The sequence below is a fragment of the Aptenodytes patagonicus genome, chromosome 11 (assembly GCF_965638725.1).
Source record: "Aptenodytes patagonicus chromosome 11, bAptPat1.pri.cur, whole genome shotgun sequence".
In the NCBI taxonomy this organism is placed as follows: Eukaryota; Metazoa; Chordata; class Aves; order Sphenisciformes; family Spheniscidae; genus Aptenodytes; species Aptenodytes patagonicus.
Genome location: NC_134959.1, coordinates 10,855,192 through 10,870,998, shown reverse-complemented (window position 1 = coordinate 10,870,998; position 15,807 = coordinate 10,855,192). Strand labels below are relative to the sequence as shown.

Sequence of the window (15,807 nt, the reverse complement as noted above, 5' to 3'; positions counted from 1 at the left end):
ATTTTAGTACCGCACAAGAATTTAATACTGAATGCTCAAGGCAGAGAGTGACTTGTTAACCAGTTTCTAACTCCAGCTTCTTAGGGTTGGATGAGTAACAGGGTTAAAATAAGCTTACGTGGTAAGATTGCGAAAGAACTGACAAGCCAGCACAGTGATATGGAAAAACTGGTCATGGCAACAGGTAAAACAGCTACTAACAAAAAGTCAGTTTTGCAAAAAGAAGAGGTTTCTCAATGACTGTACTTCCTACAAAGGTTGCTGTAGTACTTCCTCCAATATGCAGTCCTTCCTTCTTGCACACTGTATTAAAAAATCAGCCAGCTGCTAGGAAGTGCCTTGCTGATGACACAAAGGACTGCCCAAAGCTGGCCAGTTCCATTTTTGCAATTTTAACTCTCCTGTCCGATATTCGTGAGCCTGCCTGGTTCATAGCCGTTCCCAGGGAAAAAAAAGCATTAATTGTTTACATTCCTGTGATGAATGCACTTCTACCCTGAAACACATAAGAACAGACCACAAGGAGGGCAGGGAATGTTCCTGTTCAGGTTCTTCAGGTGCAGTATTATTGTTCAAGTGCACTGTTGTGAAGTCCTGCAAAAGCCAAGCAAATGTCATACGATGGTTTTGCTTCAACTTATCTTAGTCTTAGAGAAGGATTTATTCTGTCTTATAAAACAAAGTACAGCACTAGCTACCATTTTTAGAGTTATGTTTACAACCTCTTTTGCTGTTTTTTCTCTTAAGCACTGAACCACTGCAGCTGAATCAGGTTTCTCACAGCCAGCATAGTTGCAATTCCCTGCAATCAGCGTAACAAAAGACCGACAATTTTCTTATATTAACTATGCTACTTACTCCTCTGTGGGCAGTGCTTTCTTCAGCAACTGAGTCACAGTGAACAGTCATCAGCTGCACTGTGCTGGGAATGCTAAGTGATTTTGCAGAACTCCAATTCCTTCCATCACAGCTGAAAACCGGAGTCATGTTTCATGTAAAACCTGTGACGTAAGTTACAACAGCATGCATGATACTGAGTATTTGCAAATTTGAACAAAGCAGTATCATAAATGGGTGTGCAAATGGATTTTTTTCACAGGAAGCATCAACATGTGGAAAGCTACAATATTAAAAGGTCAGTAATAATATTGAATACTGCTAAAATACTAAAATGTGGAACAATATATGTTTTAAAATTACTTTAGCTTGTTTTTCAGGACAGTCAGTTATCAGAGTTCTATGTCTACAACTCCATTCTCTGAGAGAGCCCTATGGAACAAACCCTTTGCCAGAGGAGAGATGACCTGAGAAGTAGGAATGGCACATAACAAACATACTTGGTCACCAACTTAGAAAGGCAATTATAGAAATTAGGTATAATTAATAAATTTTTTAAAAAGATTAAGTGTTCTATTGACAGAATGTGAAAAACAGAACAATAGCAGCAGTTCTTGCTGAATATTATCAACTAAATATACTGCTAAGAATTTCTTCAAATACAGGTGCACCGTGCATACATTTGTACTTAATGTATATGTACTGTTACCTTGAGCCTAACTGGGTATCTATACCAAGTGACCATTAATATTAAAGACATAAAATAAAATGTGATTTGGAGCATAATGTAGCAATCCGCTACTTAAAGGTAACCTATACATTGTGGCCCTAGTATTATTCCTTTCTCAACTGTTTGAAAGCATACCATTCTTTATATTTGGGGTTTTAAAGCAGACAGATGGACAGAATGCTTCTTCTCACACAGTCAGAAACTACTTTGGTATCATATGTGCCTAATAAAATAAAGGGCCTCACTTTTCCACAGAAGTTATACCTATGATTTCGCATTCACAAACACATGGGATTTTTTCTGTCATGTGTAAGATAATGTTTTTTGTGAACCTACAAGGACAGAAACACTAATTCAACAAACCAACCAATAACGGACTTAAAGGCTACTTCATATCAGAACAGGGGAAGGAATAAAATGCCCAGTGTGCCCCATATGCTGCATTAAGAAATATGTGACAGAACTAGCAGTATGGTTGAACACTGTTGCTACAATTAGCTGTTACTTAGTGATGGCTTTTTGCAAGTAATGCTAACAACTAGTGTTTTTTGCAAGTTACGGAAAAAATGCACAAAAGGGGATAGCCAGTCAGAGGCTCAGTATAGATCACACTGCTCGAGGTCCACCAATGTGTGAAAGCCCGCCCAAGTGAACCCAGAGGTGAGGAGGAAGAAGACATCCTCAAGAAATCAACACCTGCAGGCACGGACTTGGGCTGCCAATGTGTCACTGTGGCAGCCCCTCCCGAGAAGAGTAGCCGTAGACTGTGAGATGCTGTGGGAGATGAGAGGATGAGCTTGACACCCGTTAAGAGGGTAGTTAGAGCTAATTTACTGCTGTTTGTTTATTGTTATGAGTAGAGTTCTTACAGATTCTTGGCTGCTTACATTGTGTGTTCCTTTGTGCCTGGCAAGTGTATCTTGCTTGTCATGTAACTTTGCAAAAAAGCCACTCCACTACTTGTGTGCCCTGACGCCTTCCAGATATGCCAAAAATGTGGTCACAGCTGCTAGTGCCTTTGAAAGGAGGAAGACTGGGGGTGCATGCTTTTCACATCAGCAGCTCTTCCCTTTGTGGGCCCATGGACAACGTTGAGCTAACAACATGCAGTGAACAACATCATACTTTGCTCTCGCTCTGTCTCAGTGGGTGTCTGTCCTGCCAGCAATGCTTCCTTCCTCCATCCGGTGAATTGTGAATTCTTTGCCAGAAGGGTTGAAGAACAGATAATCACCCCACAGAATAGTCTGTGAAAACCCTACAGCCTTGAGACCCAAGTCCTGTAAAGAAAGCTGGAAAAATCATATCTGAAATCCTTTAGGTTAAAGAAAGAAACTGGGCACGTTTCTGGCTTCATGGGTGTGATTTAACCTCTTGGAATTAGCCTCTATCAGTTAAGTGAAAGAAGAGGAAGTTCCAAAAAATCAAAAGCAACATTTATTTATAACAGTTTACAAAACAAGAAAACAAATAGAGATTTTCTGTCCTCATTTGTGAGATGTCAAGCCCATCTCACATGTTTTTTGATGGATGCTCTGCTCCCTACAAGCTATTTCCAATTGAAGAAAGTGGAAAAAGGCTGCAAGAACGACAACTGACCATTCTCTTCTGAAAGAAGAGGGGAATAAGCATATAACATATTCTGACACTTAGGATATATTCTGTATAGGTAATTTCTTACAGATTTCAATATATTTGCCAATTTCCCCCTCATTCCCCCTTCTCACAGCAGCATTATTCAGTTTTGATATCCACTGAGTAGACACCATGGTCTTTTTGAGCCTGAAAGATTGTGGTGTTTTTCTGCTTCCTTCATTAAATAGTGATTTTTAGTCCCACAAACATTCCAAATTTCCCTTGATTCTCTCCTTTCACTGTGATCATGACAACAGATTACATAATAGTGAGTTAGAAGGTGATTATTAAACTCTGCATCCTGAGAAACTAATTTTGTTTGACTTTACTTCAGGTTTTAAAAGCAAACTATACCCTCCACAAGTCTTATAAATCTGTGTGTTCTCTCCTTTCATTCATCATTTGTTTTGTGAGCTGTGTCCAAAACTCCATTTTGCGTTCTTTCAATTTCTTTGCTGCCTTTTGCATTAGGTCTATTTCCAGGTATCTTTCATCCATATCATACTGAGGCCAGTGGACCAAGCCTTCTCCGTTGGGATTTCTGGAAATAATATAATGAAAAGTTAGCTTTCCATTTGCCTATCAATTGTGCTCTGACTGCTCAGGCTGAGAGCATTTCAGAAAAATAGCGAGAGATCAGATTATGTGATTCTAGTACCTGAATAGTTGGATGTTTTTTATCAAAACGCTCATCAGTGGAATAGCAAACATTTAATAATTGCCATTACTTTTGCATCTAAAACTCCATTACAGATGGAGTAATAGCTCTTGGGATTTTTTTTTTCTTTTTTTGGTCTGCAGGTTCATTTAAAAGGTTTTTCTTGCAATCATTAAGAATAGAAATAATTTGCTTCAATATTTATCTTAAATTCTGCCAAATTTGTAGGAACCACCATGTAAGTATTGCTATTATGTTTCAGGCAGCACAGATGAAACTTGAGCTGTAATTAGCAGTATGATTCTCACCCATTTCTAGCAAAGTTAGTCCAGTATCTCATAACAGTTCTGCTAAGTTTATTTTCTTCTTCTGTAGCATACCCTGCAAAGTGAGAGATGAAATGGCAACATTAAAAACTAAATAATCAAAAAAGTATCAGCTATATCAATTCCAATAGACTGTAATGAGTTCTACTTGTTACTCTGAGCTATGGGAGTTTCACCTGAGCAGAACTCTGGGAGAGAACTACAGATGAATGATTTCATGAGAAGTAACTACTACTAAAGACAGAAAATGCTTATGTTGATTTCAATGTTTCTAAGAGAGAAAGTCTATTCTAAAAGCCCTCCAATAAGTAAAATTAATAATAATGATGTTTGAAAAGGAATACTTTAGTAAGCATGGATACATCACCGGCTAAGAATGGCTTTCCAAAGACAAAGGCAATCTCATCTGCATGATCTGCTTTTACAAACTCTGGTACAACACCTGTTGCTGAACTTGGTCGATGTTGAAATTCATAAAAGTAGACTGGGTTGCCAGCATCTAGTAGAAAATATACAGAAGAGTGTTAGTCTGAGAGCTGAAAATACCTGCCACCAAAGATGATAAACTTTCATTACAAGCTATTTTGATAAAATGAAAACACTATCAGTCCTTTGGATAATGAAGTGCAATGCATACTGTCCATAAACACACCCCAGGATGGAATTCTACATTTCTTCTAATAGATGCTGAATTAGAGACTCACCTCTATGGTATCTAGCAACTTCAATGGCTGAAAGAACAAACACACAGTCTCCTATTGCATCAAGAAGGCCATCTCGCACCTGAGCACGGTTTTCTGCATTCCCTATGTATTCATTGTATACTCGATCAACATCTCCAGAAGTAAGACCCTGAAATAAACAACAAAAATACTTCTTATAATGATGATGAATATTATAAAGAGTAACAGCACTAACTGAGTGTGCCATCTGCATGTCCCTGGCTAAACCCCAAACATTACCTTCTTTCAGAGAAAATCCTCAACTATGCCAGAGTGTGGCTCAGAGCTCAGAATGGGGAGTTACACAGCTACCAGATATAGATGTTCTCAGGGAAAAGAGATTTGCAAGCTCTAAAGATCACACATCTTTAGATAAACATCAGTCAGTGATGCTGATAAATAGATATGGTAGCCTGTTCTCCCTTCTGTGGAAATAACCCTCATAAGAGAAAAAAAATCCTGTTGGTTTTCGTAAAATTCATTTGTTGTTGTAGACGGCCATAATTTACTCCCTTTCAGAACAAGCCTGGGCTCTGCCTTTCCAAGTTCATGATGGATGTCTGTGACACTGAATGATCCATTGCAAGTACTGGCAAGTACTTAATTCTTACCCGTTAATCTGCATTTTTCTACATTTAGTAGTTTCAGGAGAGCACAAAGGAACCAGAAGGCTGAGAGGTTTGTAAATTACAGGGAAGCGAAAACTCAAGATACCTAAACATAGGTCTCAGTGCCATTTTAAACATCTCAGGTTATCCTTTCTAGCTTCCAGCTACTGCTTCAGAACGGTGTGTTCTGTAGGTCTTGTGTCATACCTGCTGGTACCATGCATGTCTTGGATAACCTAGGGTATCTAAAATGTCACAAGAGATCTATGTTTAGGTACCTGAATCGCTCCTGGATTTCCACAGAACTCCTTTTAAAAAAGAGGGTCATTTAGGATAGAAATTTAAAGTGTATTGTCAATCACTAGTGGCAACAGGAATACACCATGTCTGCTGCCCATTACTGCCCCATGGTAGGAAGCTGTCAAACAGAACAAAGTTTGCCTATAAAATATACCCCTCCAGGAGTACAAATATAGAACCACACCAGTGAAGAAGGAGCACTGGGTTACTCTGAAAATGGTCTCTTACCTTAAGTGATAATGCTAAGCATCTCTGTAAAACTTGACGTGCAACATCTTCATCCAGACCATCTGTGTAAGCAGGAAATTTCATTGTCTGCATGATACAGAGAATCATATTTATCAGAAAATCTTATATTAACAAAATGATATATAACTAACAACATTATAAGTCTCTTACCATAGGAAGTAACCATCCAAATTCACAGTTATTTACTCCTATTATATATGGGACTGCACTGATCATTTTTTCAGATAGTAATTGCCTGGGACTCTTCGGAAAAAATACACCATCTGTATATGCACTGATGAACAGGGAAGACTGGAGGGGGGGGGGAAAAAAAAGAAAGCTTCATTAATACACAAATTTTGCTTCTAGAAAAAAAAAATCAGATTTTTACTATAGTTCCAAAGCAAAACAAATTAAGTGCCAAGTGAAAGTATAAGAAATAATAGTATTCAAGCCATCTTTAAATTTTCTCTGACAGATTTTCTGCACTAGGCAGAAGATTCTGCGAAGATTAGCATTATATTTTTAATGTTTGTGAAACAGAGGTGATGGTGTCCAATTTACATCTCTTCTTAGTTAGTTCAATCCTATTATGGATGTATGGAGCAGTAGTGGAAAAACTAACTTCTGTGTTGAAACTGCAAAAGAACGTGGAAGCCTGTGATAAGAAATTTTAAGTAGGACATAATATATTATATTAATTAATTTTCCAGTTCTCCAGGAGAAACTGTGACATTTCATACATTCTTTTCCTTCGCCTGGTAGAGCATGACAGCAAAACACAAGTAGCTCAAAGTCTATGCAGAATGAAAGGGAAGTAACCTGTTCACATTTTTCTGGTGAGGTATAGCACAGCTGCAGTGTTGTGAAATCCTGAAAAGGTCAAGAAAGTCAGATGTTACGTTCACTTCAAGTTCTCCTAATATTACAACACACAAATAGCATACTCTGTTATGATAAAATTTGAAATGTCATTTAAATGCAAGAAGTATAATTCCACCTACCATTTTTAGTGTTATCTGTACTATCTCTTCTTCTGTTTTTTCTCTTAAGCATTCAACTATTGCAGCTGAACTGGATTTTTCACAGCCAGAGGCAGCAACAATTCTCTGCAATCAATAAAAACAAACATCCACTTTTTCATCTACTTCCCATAGAAGGCTCTATGTGCCACCGAGCCTGAGAGTCCAGCAGGGGGGAGTCTAAGCTTCTGCAGAAGGATCACTGAAGCCAGACGTGTTCCAGCTGCGGATGTAGAGAACAGGAAGCCCTCATAAGCCTTCACACTGTGGGCTAAGCAGAAGGGCAAAACATACTCCTCTAAAATATTTTGATACAGAAGTAGACCAAGATAGTCATTCTGGTAAATAACATGCTGGGCTGAGAAGGCAGGATGACATAAAGGAGTTAGAGTGATGCACAGTCAGAATACAACCATGTAGATGGTAACAAAGAGCACATTATACCATTCTTGATGATGTCTTTTTGGGTGGAGTAACAGCTGTCATTAGAGCTCATTATAATGTTGCCTCTTCTATATCCGAGATTATCAAATCTAGGTTCCTGGAAGTTGTTTCTTGTAGTTGAAAAAAAAAAAGGGTTGAAGTCAGCTCTTCTTTTCAAATATAAACAAATTGAATAAAGTCTTGTTTATTTGCACACAACAGGCATCAAACAGGAGGGGAAGAGAAGAGTATACAGAATCTGGTGCCATTTTCCAGCCAAAAATTATAGCTCAAATTTTCGTGACGACAGTACATGTTATAGTATTCCTTTACTTTTCACACTTCTTCCCTGCCTTCTCTCTTTGCTTCCTTAGTCTTTTGCTTTCACTCAGACATAGGTGGATATTTGGGTCTTTGAAAAGCAAAGCAAACACGTATTATTTGTGCACAGAAATACTGTCTTTAATGACTGTGGTTGTAGTTTCACAAGAAAAAAAACCTGTTTCTACATTTTGGAATAAACAGTTTAAGATATGCAAAACTATCTGGAAAAATAATTAAATTACCACAAAACACCCACTTGTGCTTCCTCCTCAGGCTGGTCAGTGAACAAAATCCTGACTGCAGTACCACTCTCTGAAATGGCCTTATGGAACAAGCCCTTTGCCAGGGGAGATAAGACCTGTAAAAAAGCAAGAACGAGCATTAAAAGCATGACAAGCATTATGTTCTGACCACTGACTTAGAATTTCAATATCGGGAATTGCCATTTAAAACATTTTGAAAACAAATGTCATAAGACTGTTATTCTGTAGCCTCTGATCATAGTTCAGCTATGCAAAAGGCTTTGGCAGCACTATCAGGGATAAGGAGTTCATGCCTGCCTTTTCACCTCCCATAGCACCTTGCTTCCAAGACTTCATGGAACTACACTGCAAGCCAGATATGGATCGAATATAACTGTGTCCAAGATAGTCTGGCTATGCTGCAGAAGGGAAATAAAGAACTATTGGCCAGACGGCAGAAGCTTAGGAAACAGGAATTTTTATCACGTGTATCACTGAACACTGGTTTCACTGTGTGATCTGTACCAAATTGTGAGAGACTGAAGAAGAAGAACCTCTTAGCCAATGTGCTCAGTGTTGATGTAAAAAGTTTACATCATCACTGGGTCACAAAATGCACGTCTCGTTCAGCTATCATGACTATTCCCTCGGTTACTTTGCACAAGTGACTGTCAAAGCAAACAGGAAATAGGCAATACATCCTCTTAAAGGACTTTTCTCATAAGGATAAATTTTTGGTTTTTTGGCACTGCAAAAAACACCCCAGAATTTAATTTAGTAGATAAGGCATAACATTTTGGGTCTGAACTACAAGATTTGGGTATGAAAAGAACACTTTCATCAATCAGAAGCTGTATTGATATCACATGGTGTTACAGACCAAGGTGATGTGTCATTTACTATAAAACCATCCCTTTTCTCTCACTGACTTTTCATGCAGGTACTAAAAATGAACGTGGACTGTAGTTTTTTTCCCAAAGTAATTAAAATTCAATATTACTGTGAACTTACAAGAGCAGAAACACTGATTCCTCCTGCAGATTCTCCAGCGATAGTGACGGATCCTGGATCTCCTCCAAAATGTATGATATTTTCCTGAACCCACTGAAGAGCTGCTACTTGATCCAAATACCCCCAGTTACCTCGGGCATGCTTATCACCAGTGCTGCAGAGAAAGAATAGATTTGTTTAAATGCTCAATGCAAGAAAAAAGGCAAAGAAATACAATCTGTGGCATAAGAAATCAGCTGCCATTTGCTACACAGAGCTTCTCTACATAACTGAAAAACAAATGGCTCAGAGCTGAGATTAGAGGAGCAATTAAACAAGAACGGACTTGGAAGCTGACTTGGAACTTGTAAATTGTTCCCAACTGTTGCATATGTAATTAAGAAACATATAGTTTCTTTGCATAAGCAAGTATTCTGCACGTCTCTTCACAAAGGCTTTGCACACATAATTTTGGAAATCACTTAGCAAAAACTGAGATAAAATATCTTACCTAAAATATCCAACAATACCTAATCTGTACTGAATTGTTACAACCACTACATTGTCAAAGGCCACTAATGCTGAACCATCATATGATGAAGCTGCTCCAAAAACTAATCCACCTCCATGGATCCATACAAGGACCTGGAAAGACAAAACCAGAAACAACCCAGCACAGATAAGAGCTCCCAGTAATTAAAAACTAAATATAAACCAAAATATACTATTTTGTGCTGTTCACTCCTAACTCGTTCAGATTACATTTCACAAATGGTAGAAGTCTTTCGAATATGAGGTCTGCAGCCTTACAAAATGGCATTGATTTTATTAAAAACTTACATTATACCAGTGCCCCGTGACTTTTCACAGATTTTTTAGAGGAAATCAAACATTACCTAGTTAAAAGGTCAATAAAATTTTATTTGTAAAATAGGATTCTGTGTATCTTTTAAACCTCAGCAAATATTTACTGGGGCAAAGCATGTAACTTGATCATAATCACAAAACCGCAGCTGTAAGTCTGCATATAGCACAGGTTGTAGGTTTGCTGTAAAATTATTTTGCTGGAGGTTTTATAATGATTTTACTTACAGGCAGCTTCTCCTGTTTTTCTGTAGAAACGGGTGTATACACATTTAGGTATAAGCAATCTTCAGACACTTGGAGAAGAACTTTTTCTTTTCTATTAGTAATAATGTCCGAAAAAACCTGTCCTTGTACTTTATCCTGTAGACACCTGAATAAACGAAAAAATAACAAGCAACAGAAAAAACTAAAACCTCAAAGCTACGAAGTGTAGCTTTTTTGTACTTCCACAATAAAGTGCAATCCAGAAACCAGTCTCTAGTACATTTCTAGATTGTTGGCAACAGAAAACATAAAATTTTTTTCACTTTTAATGTATTTTCTTCCTTTGACCTGGCATTAAAGAGATCCATAAAAAGGAGCCACAGTCTACAGCAGTACAGAGTGACATGCAGGTATAATTTTGCATGTTTCAAAATATTACAGAAATATACCTGCAAATACACGTGGCTATAAATTACTTCAATGAAAATACAAATTAATTATTTTACATCTTCAACAGCTTTTTATATTGTAATGGTAGTTATTAGGCTTGAGGCACTAAACAAGGGCAGTAGTACAAATGGAGTAAGACATTTACAATATAGACTAGAATTGGTCTGCATTTCTTATGTGTCCTATTAAACATGTGACTCACTCAGCATTTTTTTCTTCTAATATTTTATTCCAACATTTCCTCAGCTTCTTTCTGTTTCTGCTACGCAGCTTACAAGCATTGCTAAGTAATGGCCAAATGCTCCCAAAACAGAACATTATTGGCAAAGTGCTGGTCCATATTAGTTCATCACTGATGCCCATTAAATAAGAGTTTTTAATAAAAGCAGCAGCTTATAAAGATGTCTTTAGAAATGCATTCATTGTAACAGTTGCAGGTGGTAACGAGATGGCACCAAGGGATTTATCTTTGTGGCTTTTGATTGCCCTGTACATCAGAGTCCTGGAATTGCATATAATATAAAATTACTAAAAAGATCAATGGGTTTGCCATTGTCTTACATTGGTGGGTATGAAGTGGCATCTCTGACACCTTTCCATGGCTCAGGTGGTTGGGGTTCAGAAAACCTCAGTGGTCCAACTGGAGGTTTAGCAAAAGGAAGTCCCAAAAAGACATTTACGCTCCTCTCAGCTGCATCTACTTTGAATTGGTGCCCTTGGACTCTCCCATATTTGGTCACCACTTCTGGTTGCTCTACTTTTTGTCCTGGGGGATGTAAGAACAAAATCACATAATTGGTCTATTTGTAAGTAATTACCAATTTCCGAGAGCTTTAGCTACTTAAATATACACCTTTTGTTTGCTTAAACAATTCATTTTCACACATAAGGCTTCAATAAACTCTAATCAGTATAGCTGACATTATTTCAGCCTTCATTCTGATTGGTTTGTACGTATAATCTCCCTCAGATGTATCATATGTATTGTCTTACTATCCATACACATTAGTAATTGCATATAGATCTTAATCCTTTTTGATCCAGGTTGTTTGTTAAAAGTCCAATAAATTGCTCTCATTAAGAAAAGGCATTTCCTTTTTAAGAAAAGATCTGTGAACACACAAAATATATTCCGGACCCTTGATAGTATGTACAACCAAAAGAAAAATCTTCTAACATACCTGAAAATAGCCTGGCATATACAAATACTGTTAACATTTAGGTAAGAATCATTTTAAGATCGGTGTGAAAGTTCTCAATACCAAATTACAAATGTGGTACAGTGGTCTCCTCTGCCTCAGCAGACAAGATTTTGGGACAGGAATTTGATTTCTCTATTTGCAAAAACGGCAAATAAGACAAATGACTGAAAACAGATCACAAAAATAAATTAAGAACTATTCAGACTTAATTTCTATGCAGCAAGGTTGGGTGCCCAGATCCTCCAATAAAGCTGGGATTCCCCTAGGTGAGCAAGCTGCACACGTGCTCTATTTCCTTACAGAAGGCAGTAGGTAAAAACCCTTCTGAAGCTTACCAGTAGCTACAAGCACTGTGGCCCCGACGGTGAGAATCAAGGACAGCAGCGATGTGTCCTTTCCAGTTGCCATTTTGAAAGCTAGTCACATATTTACCTCCTCAGTGTGTTGCCTTATATACTCTGTTAAGTATAACTGTTACGCAAGGCCACTGATTAGGAAAAGCAGTGCTCAAGCTGTGAGCCAACCCAGCCACGGGCAGCCAGAGCAACTGCCCTGCCTGTAAGCCACTCTGAGGGGAGCGCATGGCAGCTCAGCTGTACATGGGAACGGAGAGACCTCCTGCCTTGCAGAGTGGCCCCACAAGTTTCATACTGGCTCCCTAGTGCTCCTTATAAATCTTATTCACAAAACCTCAGGCATCAACTATGTGCTTTAAAATGCTTTGAAAACAGTCTTCCATTGCACCAGGAGATTCGTCCTGCTGCTGTAACACTACCATCTTTCAGCCAAGTTAGGATTTCCTCACACTACACCGTGAAGAGACCAGGAAGGGAACTACACTTTTACTTTATTAAATCTGTTTACTTCATTTTGGTATTAATGTCTCAGTGTACGGAACACACAATATAGCCACAAACAGCAAAATCCAAAACAATACTCCTGAAAAATGTGCTTTTGCTCAAGTAAAAATTGAGGGATTTTTATTCTCACAAAACGATATTTTTTGATAAAAACAGTACTAGAAAAATCTTAGTTTTTCCCGCAGGGTGGATACTCCACCTGTCACTCAGTCCTGCATATTCAGAGATGTTTGTTTGGTATCTAACACAATACATGAGTTTTGCAACACTCAGAGACAATTTCTCAGCATTTGTAGTGTGGGAACAATATTAAAGGATTTGGGTGGTAACTATACATTTAATGCCTCTGAAAAATCAGGAGGGTTTATGGACTTCCACGTGAACTCACATCTATCATGGGAGCATGATATGAAAAAGAGGGAAGAGACAGCTATACAGAAATAAAAGAGATTTTGTGCCCATGTTAACTAAGAGGTTGTGTTAGTTTTATGTAAGCTTTGGGCTCTGCCTTTTTTTTTTTTTTTTTTTGGCAAGGCTCAGTAGCTCTTGCCCCCGGAAGGCTGTTTTGCAAGTTTACATCACGAAAGTTCTCAGTTGTCAGAGACAGCATTTCTATAGATTAATTTACTGCTTGCACCTTTGTTTTCAGCTAAGTCAACTGTAAAGACCCACAGTCATTAAATTAGTTCAGCACATATCTGATGCACCTAGTAGTCCTGTGTACCATGGCTGTGCTTGTGTACTTTACTACAAGTCTTCCTAAGTATATCTGCACAGGTGTGATTTACAGCCCTTGTAGGTAAATCCCGGTCAACTTTAAACTGGACGGCTTAGAGAGCAAACTGTTGGCAGGTAGCTTCAGATGTACACATTCAATGCATGCTGACTGTCTTCAGCATTTGCTCTGTTAATCAGGAGACTCCTGCCCGCTGTACTGAGCTCTGTGCTGCAGCAGCTACACTGTTAACAATGCCAATGCTATGCTAGCGTGCATATCAGCTGTTTCTGAGTGTATGGTTAGTGCACAGTATACATTGGCAAATGGGATAACTGTAAATTTGAGCTTCTAAGGAAATAATGTGGTCAATAACTTAATTGCAGAATTTTTATAGCTGTATAGATGTTCTCTGGGAGACTTTTTTCTTGTTTCTCAAGAGTGAAGTTCATGACACTAAAGGTCAATAAAACTGGTCTGGGATTAGTCTGCACTGTTATGAATGTACAGTCTATACTGTATTGATAGATGTACGCACTGTCAAATGCAATGAATGGAAACAGGTGCCTGGGGTACAAGTGATGGAGTTTAGCATAAGCTATCTTCTACCTTTATCTGTGTGATAAAGGTTTCCTAGAAGCCGAGGGCAGAAGTACTGTGTAGTAGTAAGCTCTGCACTCCTGTTTGCCTGCTTGAATACTGTTGCAAATTCTCTCACTGTCTCCACTTACATTGAACTGCTTTGGTTCCTGGCAGGGGAAAAATTTCCATGCACGGTGGAACTACAAAAATCCCTGCTTGTGACTCGGTTTCCATCCTGATAGGCATGCATGCCTCAACTCACTTGTGACCCACAAACTACAGGAGTCGTCCCTTGCTACAAAGCCAAATGCTGTGTACTCTGCTTGCTGCTCTTTCCTTTTGCTGTAACAAACTTTATTTATCTCCATAAACAATTTGTTTTCTATTTCCTGCTCTTTACTGATTTTACTAAACTCTGTCCTTTCCCATTTGCTTTCCCTTTATTTTTCCCCTTCATTTACTATTTTCCAAGCCTTACTCTTCAACCTTTGTTCTACTCACTACTTCTCTCTCAAGTACCCATTCTGCAAAATGTCTCAGCCCATATTCCATCCACAGTCCCAGAGAAGCAGCCATTCTGAAAATATTACCAGTGCAAACCGGTTTCTGCAAACTCTGCCAATCTTACTTACAATAAGATAATAAATAAACAAATGGGATTTTAGATCCCTACAGCCTTGCCTGTAGATACTTTGTATGGATCTACAAGCATGACCTATAAGCTCTGCAAATGTGGAAACTCTTACTCTAGTGACATAGACTAAACTTGTAGAATCTGGAGACATTGCTACATACCTGGCAAGTGGAATTCTTGAATCCTGCCTGGCATTTAATTTTAAGAGAGAATGTTTTGCAGCTTACCCTCAATCAGTGGATAACGCATAAGTCAGGGATCAATCAAAAAAAATCCTTCCATATGATATTTGCCTCTTTATACTTTAATGCACTGCTACCTTTCTTGATTTCAATAGCTGAAAAATGGAGACAAATATCACATTTATAGGCCCATAATTGCATAAGAGCTCCCAATTACATTTTGCCTCAAGTATGTATGGTAGAAGTGTTTAGAAGTCTGCATTTAAAACAGGGTCAGTTTGGTTTTTTACTCAGCCCCTGGTGAGTATTCAATGAAGCTGGCTTAGAGCCAGAGTCTATGAAGCTAGCGCTTGGACAGCTTTAACACTGTCTCTTTAGCATGCGGTAATCTCACATCAGGATGTCTCTCGGATGGGACAGAGTATCAGAGCACTCACCCCTAAGTAGATAGGAGTAAAATCTTTTGACATTTTCCACTGTGATTTATTTTTAGCACTGTGCCTGTGTATAAGAAGTCAGTTCCACTGCACTTCTCTGCATACACTTACAACATAAGCATATATTCTGTGCTTATACATACAATGCTGCCTGTTTATCTCCTTTTAAAGGGAGTAGTACAGGACCTCAGGGGAATTGTATGTGCAATGAAAATCTATCAAGACAATTTTGAAATTATATTCCCCTTACAAAACATGTTAGCTAAAACAAAGGAGAAGGGACAGATGCTTAGCAGGAATTCCCACTTACCAAAACAGCAGTTGTGCTAACAGTCTAACCCTACCTCCCGAGTTCTGACTGGCAACAGAATTTGGGCAGAAAGAGGTAGGAAATCCCACCCAATTTCTTCCAATAAAGACATTCAGAAAGAAGGGATGACCAGTTAGTTGCTGTAGGACATTATTAGCTATGAACAATCTTAAATTCTTCCAGAGATACAGAGGGGAGATGAAAAAAGGGGGGAACAGCTGCCCAGTGCCCCATAGGATCTATGGAGCTGCATAATGCTGCCGTGAGGTAGCAGTAAGGTCAGGAATGTGGCTGGGATAGCTGGAGCAGCCTAGGAGCC

The 15,807-nt window shown here is 38.5% G+C and overlaps 1 protein-coding gene across 2 annotated transcripts; it reads right to left on the bottom strand.

Annotated features, from left to right (window-relative positions):
* Positions 1-2,987: 2,987 nt before the first annotated feature.
* LOC143165584 (fatty acyl-CoA hydrolase precursor, medium chain) lies at positions 2,988-12,200 on the bottom strand. 2 transcript variants are annotated; one of them, XM_076349122.1, is made up of 14 exons: positions 12,104-12,200; positions 11,128-11,332; positions 10,138-10,282; positions 9,557-9,690; positions 9,067-9,220; positions 8,070-8,171; positions 7,049-7,153; positions 6,867-6,917; positions 6,216-6,356; positions 6,045-6,131; positions 4,891-5,038; positions 4,554-4,685; positions 4,169-4,241; positions 2,988-3,743 (listed from the first exon to the last, which is right to left on the bottom strand). In XM_076349122.1, the coding sequence occupies exons 1-14, from the start codon at positions 12,174-12,176 to the stop codon at positions 3,569-3,571; spliced, it is 1,725 nt and encodes a 574-aa protein (XP_076205237.1). In that variant the 5' UTR covers positions 12,177-12,200; the 3' UTR covers positions 2,988-3,568. The 2 variants fall into 2 exon arrangements, with proteins under 2 accessions (XP_076205237.1, XP_076205238.1); XM_076349123.1 differs by lacking the exon at positions 6,867-6,917.
* Between the last annotated feature and the right edge of the window lie 3,607 nt (positions 12,201-15,807).

Excerpts from the sequence above, each read along its gene's own strand:
- LOC143165584 (XM_076349122.1), bottom strand. The coding sequence starts at position 12,176 with ATGGCAACTGGAAAGGACACATCGCTGCTGTCCTTGATTCTCACCGTC. Across the intron at positions 11,333-12,103 it reads CACAGTGCTTGTAGCTACTG|GACAAAAAGTAGAGCAACCA; the intron begins GTAAGCTTCAGA and ends TACATCCCCCAG. Across the intron at positions 6,357-6,866 it reads CACCAGAAAAATGTGAACAG|TCTTCCCTGTTCATCAGTGC; the intron begins GTTACTTCCCTT and ends CCCCCCCTCCAG.